This window comes from Neopelma chrysocephalum, unplaced genomic scaffold (assembly GCF_003984885.1).
Source record: "Neopelma chrysocephalum unplaced genomic scaffold, ASM398488v2 Primary Assembly neopelma1_68, whole genome shotgun sequence".
Lineage (NCBI taxonomy): Eukaryota > Metazoa > Chordata > Aves > Passeriformes > Pipridae > Neopelma > Neopelma chrysocephalum.
Genome location: NW_020897727.1, coordinates 2,668,471 through 2,675,996, shown reverse-complemented (window position 1 = coordinate 2,675,996; position 7,526 = coordinate 2,668,471). Strand labels below are relative to the sequence as shown.

The 7,526-nt window shown below is 53.3% G+C and overlaps 1 protein-coding gene across 4 annotated transcripts in view; it reads right to left on the bottom strand.

The window, feature by feature from the left end:
• Nucleotides 1-5,653, bottom strand: part of SALL1 (spalt like transcription factor 1) — a 17,703-nt gene extending 12,050 nt beyond the window's left edge. Inside the window, exons 1-2 of one of the 4 annotated variants that reach the window (XM_027685027.1) lie at nt 5,545-5,653; nt 2,876-2,968 (exon numbers count right to left, since the gene is read on the bottom strand). In XM_027685027.1, coding sequence (XP_027540828.1) covers nt 2,876-2,951 — 76 coding nt within the window. In that variant the 5' untranslated portion in view covers nt 2,952-2,968; nt 5,545-5,653. Of the gene's footprint in view, nt 1-2,875; nt 2,969-3,060; nt 3,440-3,751; nt 3,784-3,878; nt 3,898-5,544 lie in introns of those variants that run through there. The other 3 variants (XM_027685025.1, XM_027685024.1, XM_027685023.1) reach the window with 3 other exon arrangements.
• Between the last annotated feature and the right edge of the window lie 1,873 nt (nt 5,654-7,526).

The following is a 7,526-nucleotide window of genomic DNA, read 5'->3' as shown; positions in this document are numbered from 1 at the left end:
AAAAAAAGAAAGAGACAGCGCGATTAAAAAAAAACAAACCCAAACCAAAACATGCTGTTACAGTCTGATGAACTTTTTTTCCTATTGCTCTTTAGATATGAAACCATTGCAGAAAGTTTTAACAAACCAGAATTCAAATCATATGCAAGAAATTGTCACGGAACCACTCTATTCATTCGCTCAAAACACTGCCCAGCACTACCTTACTGCAAGTGTCTTAAAGGCTAGCGATGCTTCACTGGCCTGCACCCTGCGCAAACTGTGGATGGATTAGCAAACCTGAATTCACAGTATGAAAGGAGAAGAAAGGACCGCTTGGAATTTCAAGGTTTTGTTTTGCAATTTCAAGCATAGAACGCAAACTCGTCCTCGTCGCAGCTCACCCACCTAGTCTTGCTCAAGTGTGAAGTTGCTGCCAGGGCTGGGGACCCCGGAAAGGCGGGAGTAGCTCTATGCTAATATTATTACAGCGTTCTGAACCCTGAAGCACCATTACAAAACACACCCTCTGGGTAACTTAGTCAGAACTTATCGTCTCACCATGTAAACCAGCCATAACCTAATACCGGTACTAGAGAACGGAAGGGGAAGGCTCCTACAGATTTTTTAGTGAAGTACATCGCTTTTCTAGGAAACCGCTCGGTACTTTTTAAAAAGAATAAACTTCGTTATTCACCTCTTTAACTTACGATAGCCACGTAAACCAAACAAAAGCTTCACTGCCATGCCATCATTTCAGGCAAGATCCAACTTACTTCAAGGACATCCTTTAGCAACAGGCAGGAAAGCTGCTCAGTTAACATTCCTTTCTCACACTCCCACTGTCCTTCACTTGAAAACGATGTGCAAAATCAGATCAAAAGACTAAAAACAGAAGAAAACGGCTACTTTTAAAAAACATACTTGGAGGTTGTTTTGACCTGTTCCATCCACTAAAAACAAACAAAAAATTTAGCGAACGTCAAAAGATGCAATCATACGAAGTGAAGATGTGAAAAATCCCTCTCTGCTTTCCCAGCAAGATCATTTCCATCTCAGCTTTCCTTTTCTCTGCTCACTTTTAAGAAGTTCTAAATTCTTTCATAGAAGGCCGATGAAAGACAACTAAAACCCTAACGCTTCCTCAACTGCTACTCCAAACTTCGAGCGGAAGTGGGAATAATATCGTAAGAAAAATAAATACGTCTACTGAGATGAGAAAGGGGATTATGCTGAGGAAACGGCAAAACTCGAGTGCACTCAATACGCGCAGAACTCAGCTAAAAACCAAAAGTCGACTCCCAGGACCCAAATGATTTTTAAGAAACATTTCGCAGAGCTCCGCGGAGCGAGTGCTGATCTATTTGCTGGTGTACGAAGAGGGCGTCCCGGGGATTTCGGAAGCCGGGTAAACGCTCACAAGCGAAGCACAACATCCCACAAACTTTCCGACCGAATTCCCCGCGCGGAGCCCGAGACTCTGTCCCCGGTGGTCCCTCGGCACAACCGGGAGGCTCCGGCACCGCCGCGCCCGGGGCCGGGAGGCAGCTCGGCGGGCCCGGGGCGGGCGGCACCGCCACCGCTTCCCGGAGAAGCTGCCGCGGGAAGTGCTCGGTGTTCCTGAGCGGCGGGGCCGGGCCGGGAGGCGAAAGGGCTCCGCCGCACCCCGTTCCTCCCTTACCTGCCCGCCTGAAGCGCTTCTGCGCCGCGGCCGGCGGGTCCCCCCGCGGCCCTCCGGCGCTCGCCCTCCCCATGGCCGCCGGGGGGACCGGAGGCTGCGGTGGCGGCCGCAGGGAGGGCGCTGCCCCGGCAGGACGCTGCCCCGGGCCGCCCGGCCGCGGCTCTAGCCGGCCACTTGTCGCCCCGCGTCCAGCACAGGTACGGGCAGAGGCACGTCCCCTCCGCCGCCCGCAGGGCTGTGCCGGACTCCTACGAAATCCCCGTATTCCGGAGGGGAGGGAAAAGGGGGGTGAGAAAGAAAGGGGAAAAAAAAAAAAGATACTTCACATGCTCCCTCTCTGCAAATCCTGGCGGACACAAAGCCAGCGCTTATCCCCCTCTCTTACCAACTTGGAGCAGAGGGGGAGACGGAGGAAAAAAAATAAAAATAAAACACAACCTTAGGGAAAGTCAGCAGCCCCCCGCTGCTCTGGAGCCTCCGCGCTGCGGCCGCGGAGCCCCCTTTGCGGCGCGGCGGCTGCGCGGAGCCCGGCGCGGCGGCAGCTCCCGGGACGGGGCGATCCCCCCGCGGCCCGGCCCGGCGGCGGCAACTTTTCCGCCTCCAGGAAGCTTTTGGTGCAGCCGGAGGCCGGGGCTGCTGGGCGGCGGGGCAGCGTCGTCCGCTCGGCGGGACTGCGGAGGAGCGGGGGGTGCGGGAGCGCTGGGGTCCGCGGGGGGGGAAGAGGGGACGGGCGAGAAAGTGGGTGCCCGGGGGGGATTTTCCTGCCCTTTCGGGGGGACGGCGCGGGCAGCGTGTGTGGCCGGACGGGGCATCCGTCCCGCGGGGCTACGGGATCAGCCGCCCCACCGCAGCCCTACTTTGTTTCCCAGCTCCACGGGGCGCGGAGAGAGACGCGGGGGGCGCGGATCCATCTCCTGCAGGCTCAGGATGCCAGACCGCCCCGCTGGGAGAGGGCGGAGGGAAAACATCAAAAAACGGAAAGAGTTTGGAGTTTCGTTAAGAAACAGACGAAACAAAACGCTGAGTTCAAAAAATTAAATAAAACCCAAGAACTTGCACCAAAACCCCAGAAGGACCCCCCCGCGTGTGACTCCGGGAGATCCTGCTCTGTCCTGCACCGCTGCCCGACGCGGTCCCGACTCCCCGCAAGGTAAGTTCATCTATTTCGTGTGTGTTTGTGTTAAAATGTGTGCGAGGGAGAGGAGAAGAACTCACCATTTCGCTGGGATAGCAAGGCCAGATCGGGGTCGGATTGGAAATGCTGAGGCTTCGCCTGCTTCCTCCGCGACATGCTGGCTCAAACATCAGCTGGGGCAGAATAAAAAATTACTAAAAAAAAATCTTCTCAAAATTACGGAAATCGAGCCTCCCCCCCCCAGCCTCCCCGATCCTCCGCGCACCGCGCATGTGTCCTGCTATAATTATGATTATCAATAATGCATTGCGATTAATCATAGAGGGGCTCTTTGAAAGGCGATTGGCACATGGCCAGCTCTATTCAAACCAGCTCGCCTTAATCAATTAGGCGCTGATTTGCTGGAGACCCTTGTCTCTCCGCCGCTCCCACCCAATGAGTCGATCCATGTGGCAGGAGAAGGGGCTGGATTTCCCCAAAGCTGTTTGGATACAGTTTAACCCTCTTAGCAACCAGCTGGAGCTGCATCGCGCCATCCTGGTTACTATAGGAATGTGTCTCCCCTCGCCCCTTCCTCCAGCCCCGACGGACTCCCCGCGCCTCCCTCCCTCCTTCCCGCAGCTTTGAGCTGCATTTCACTTTTTTTTTCTTTTCTTTCTTTTTTTTTTTTTTTTTTCCCTAAAGCTCCCCCCGCCTCGCCCACAGCCCGAACCTGTGGAGGGAGGGCAGGGTGAGCAATAATCGATCGGGGGAGGAAGCACGGCGGGGGGCGGTCGGCGGGGAGCAGCTGCCCCGGAGGGTCGGCCCCGCACCCGGCAACTGCCTGTGCGGGGAGAGCCCCGGCCCCGCTCCGGCCGCCGCTGGCCCCGCGCGCTACCGCTCGCTCCGTCCCGCTGCTGCAAAAAGTTTTAGGATTTTTTTTTTCCCCCCCCCCCCCCCCCCGTTCCCGCATTTACAAATAAAGATCCATTTCGCCCTCTTCCAGCTCTCTCCCGCTCATCCCCCCTCCCCCCGCAACTCCACTTCTCTTTCCATATATCACGGCCCGAGGGGTGCTGAAAATAGGAAGGGTTTGTTTTTTACCTCACACATTCCCAGGACAATTAGGGCGCCGCTGGGAGCGGCGGGCGGACCAGGCGGCCGCTCCGCCCCCGCGCCGCGCGGGTTGGCTGCGCCCGCCGTCAGTCCGCCCGCGGAGTGCGGGGCGAGCGGCGCCGGGGCCGGGGGCGGGCGGTGCGCCCTCGCTCCGTGGCCCCGCTCCGCTCCCCCTCCCGGCCCGCGGGCGCCTCCGTTTCCCCGATCTCCCCCCGTCCCCTCCCGGGTCGCTCCTGACTTTTGTTTCCCTCTCGGATGCGGGAGCGACGCGCATCTGCCCGCCGGAGGCGCCCCTGGCCGCGCCGAGCGCGGAGCGGAACGGCCCGGCCCGCGGTGCCGCGCAGAGTCCCGGGGCCGGCCGGGCTGCGCTCAGTGTGGCCCGCCGGGGCTGTCCGGGGCCCCTGCGCTCCCCTGCTTGTCCCGGTCCCGAACACTCCCAGCACGGGATCCCTGCGGGCACTGAGCTCCTGTCATGGGATACATACATCACACACCGAACTTTTACGCCCGTGTGTTACTTCCAGAGGAGGGACGTTTTACAAACAAATGTCACGGTCTTGAAATAAAAAGTTTAGTTGCAAAGAGGCTACGGACAACGCTGTTTTTAATATCTCGTATGTCCAGCGCTACACGTGCACCGTGGGTAAATGGCGGGTGTCCCTCCCGAGCTCCGCTCTCCGCGCCCCTCCGCGTGTCGCGCTGCTCCGGGCACGGAAAGTTACTCTGTGAAATAAGCTGAACCGGCAGAAGCAAGAGCGCAGGCGGTTTTTTCCCTCCACCCTGACCCATCTAGTGCTCTCTCCTCCTACTCCCCCCGCTGGATTATTTACTCTTCTATAGAAGCTACTCTTTTTTCCCGTATTAATATTAACAAACTCTCTGTAAAAGCAAGAGGCTGATCAGATACAACTCATTTCAATTTCAGATGAGCCGGTAAAACCTAGAGAGTGAGCGAGAGGAGAAGGGAGAGGGACAAATCTTCCCATTCGAGGAACCGGCTCACTGGCGTTTTCTTCTCATTATTAAACGAAAGAGACAGTAAAACGTTTATGAAGAAGGGTTGGGGGAAAAAACAGCCGCAAAAAACAACCAAAAAACCGCATACGAACCGAAAAAGCCTCCCAGGTGCCACTCCAGTATTTAGTCAGCGTTGCAAAGTGGTCACTGACGCTTCTTTTCATTTCTGCACAGGGCGAGCCCCCTCCCTCCCCGCAGCATTCGGTACAGTAGATTTTGAGAAAAAGACAAACGAAGCTATCAGCGGGGATGATGTTGAAGAATGAAGATAATAATGCTGCTATAGGTGGTACTTCACATGACATTATTTTTCACTGAATATTTAAAGAGATGTTTCGGCAGAGATGGATACACTCAGCGCAGGCTGTCACCCTCCTTACCCTGAGACAGTGGGAAAGAAACCGAACCTGAACGCACAGAAGCGCACACGTTACTCACTGCTAGCCACACGTAGATGCACACAAAATACCCACGCGGATCTATTGCATATTTGTGTCTGTATTTCTAACTGTATCAATCACTCCATTAGCTTCCTACGGTTTCTAAGCCAGACGCTCTCCCAAAATTATTCGCGTTTACAATTTCATTATACTTTTGCCGATTAAGCTTGAGACAAATTTCCCCAGATGCGCAGTACCTTTGCTTCGTGGCTGGAAAAAGGCGGCCGTGGACCGGTAATTAAAAAGCAACAACAGCAACAACAAGAAGAAAAAGAGTAGTTTAAAGAAAAAGAAATTAATCTGGAGAAATTAAGTTTTACAACTTTTTTTTTCGTTTCTCTTCTCCTCGCTAGTGCTAAAGCGGCGCCTGGTATTTCATCCAGGACCGGTTGATTATTTATTGTTTGTTTTCCTCTCCTTCGCTGGGGGCCGGGAGGGGTGGGGAAAGGGTGGGGGCAGAGCAGCAGTGCCAGGGCAAGAAAAAAAATCGGTCTTTATTGTTGTTGATAGCAATACATCAATTAAACGTCATTGTCTCTAACAGAAGTTGTGAGAGTTCACAAGCGTAAATACTCTGATCTCGGGTTTTCCCTCTCGAAGCTCCAAATGACAGTGACATATTTTTCCCTCCCCGCCACACCTTGGAGATTTTTTTCCCCCTCGGATTATTCTTTTTAATGGAGGTGGGAGGCTTTCTAATGTGCTTCAATGCAAATCAGCCTGGCTGCAAGACACCCGTGGTGGGGATCGATCTCCAGTTCATTGAGATGAGCACTGAAGGGAGATGGTAAACAGGGGATAATTTGCAGTTCATTCTGCTGAGAGACGATTCCAATGAGATGCATCACACTAGACTGGATTATTGTTATTAAGGTTTGCGATCAGACACAAGACCCGTAACACGGTGGGGTTAAAAGCTGCGCGATCCCCTCATATAGTTACAATACATCGTTAATAACGATCTGGGGTGCGGGGGGGAAATCCAACTGATTTAATATTTTGTGCACATGCCCCCCGACCCCTCCCGCCCGAGCCGCTCGGGGCTGGCGGCAGCTCCGCGGCGGAGGCAGCCGAGGGTCGGGGCAGCCCAACCTGCGGCTCCGCGCCGGCCCCGCCGCCCCGCACGGCGGTACCGGCTGCGGGAAAGAGCCTCCCCGGTAACCGGACCACTCGCATGGTCACCCTGCGAAAATACGCGCCTTCTAATTAGCAGGGCGCTTGGTCTTTATATTTTTTTCCTTCCTTCTCTTCCTCCTCGTTTTCTATGTTCTCTTTTTGCCTTTATTTTAGCTGAAAAAGCTACACTGCGCTAGAGTTGCAAACGGCGCTGCAGCTGACCTCGCAAGTTTGCCGTTTGTCAGCTAACACAGGTTACATATATTTTAGAAATGTGTGTAATTAGGGGCTTCCAGATGCTGCAGTCAGCTGGGAACTTGGCTTTATGCTCCGATGTGTAATAAACTTTTGAGACAGTCCTGGGGCGCAGCTACCCCGGGGCAGCGAGCACCAGCTCTCCGGAATTGTTTTATTATCAATAGCCTGGATCATGCTATTCACTATGGACATTTCAAGTCCTGTGACTGTGTGGGTTTAGGTATGACTACTTTTGTGGACATGCTGTCAGCTTCCCCCTTCCTTGCTCTCTCTTCTGGCTTTATATTCTTCTTCTTTTTTTTTTTTTCTTTTTTAATTCATTTCCTAATGGTAATTCTCCAGGGGGAAGGAAAAAAAAAGAAGAAGGGGAGGGGGCACCAGAATTGAATCCTTCTCCATTATTACTGACAACTAATAATTGATCATTGCTCACAAACACAAGCTTTTAGCCGCATAATTGAATCGTAAGCAATACGGGTTGAGCCAAAGGAAAAAGGAAAAAAAAAAAAGAGGGAAAGAACCTCTCCCTCTCTCTCCCCTAAATCCCAGAGAATCTCAGTGATGGGGACTCCTCCGCCCCCGAGATAAAAATGACTAATGCCATAACAAGTCAAGGTGGGATTATTTAATTCAATTCTTTCCTTACACATTTGCTGCCTTTTGTTTGACCTGATGGCCGGCAAATTTTTACACCTAGCTGTCCCTTTTGAGTTTATTGATGAAGGTGCTTCTGAAATGATTATCAAGAGATTTACAGCCATCACTACCCACCTACGGGAAAAGTAGTAAAATCAATCCCTCAATC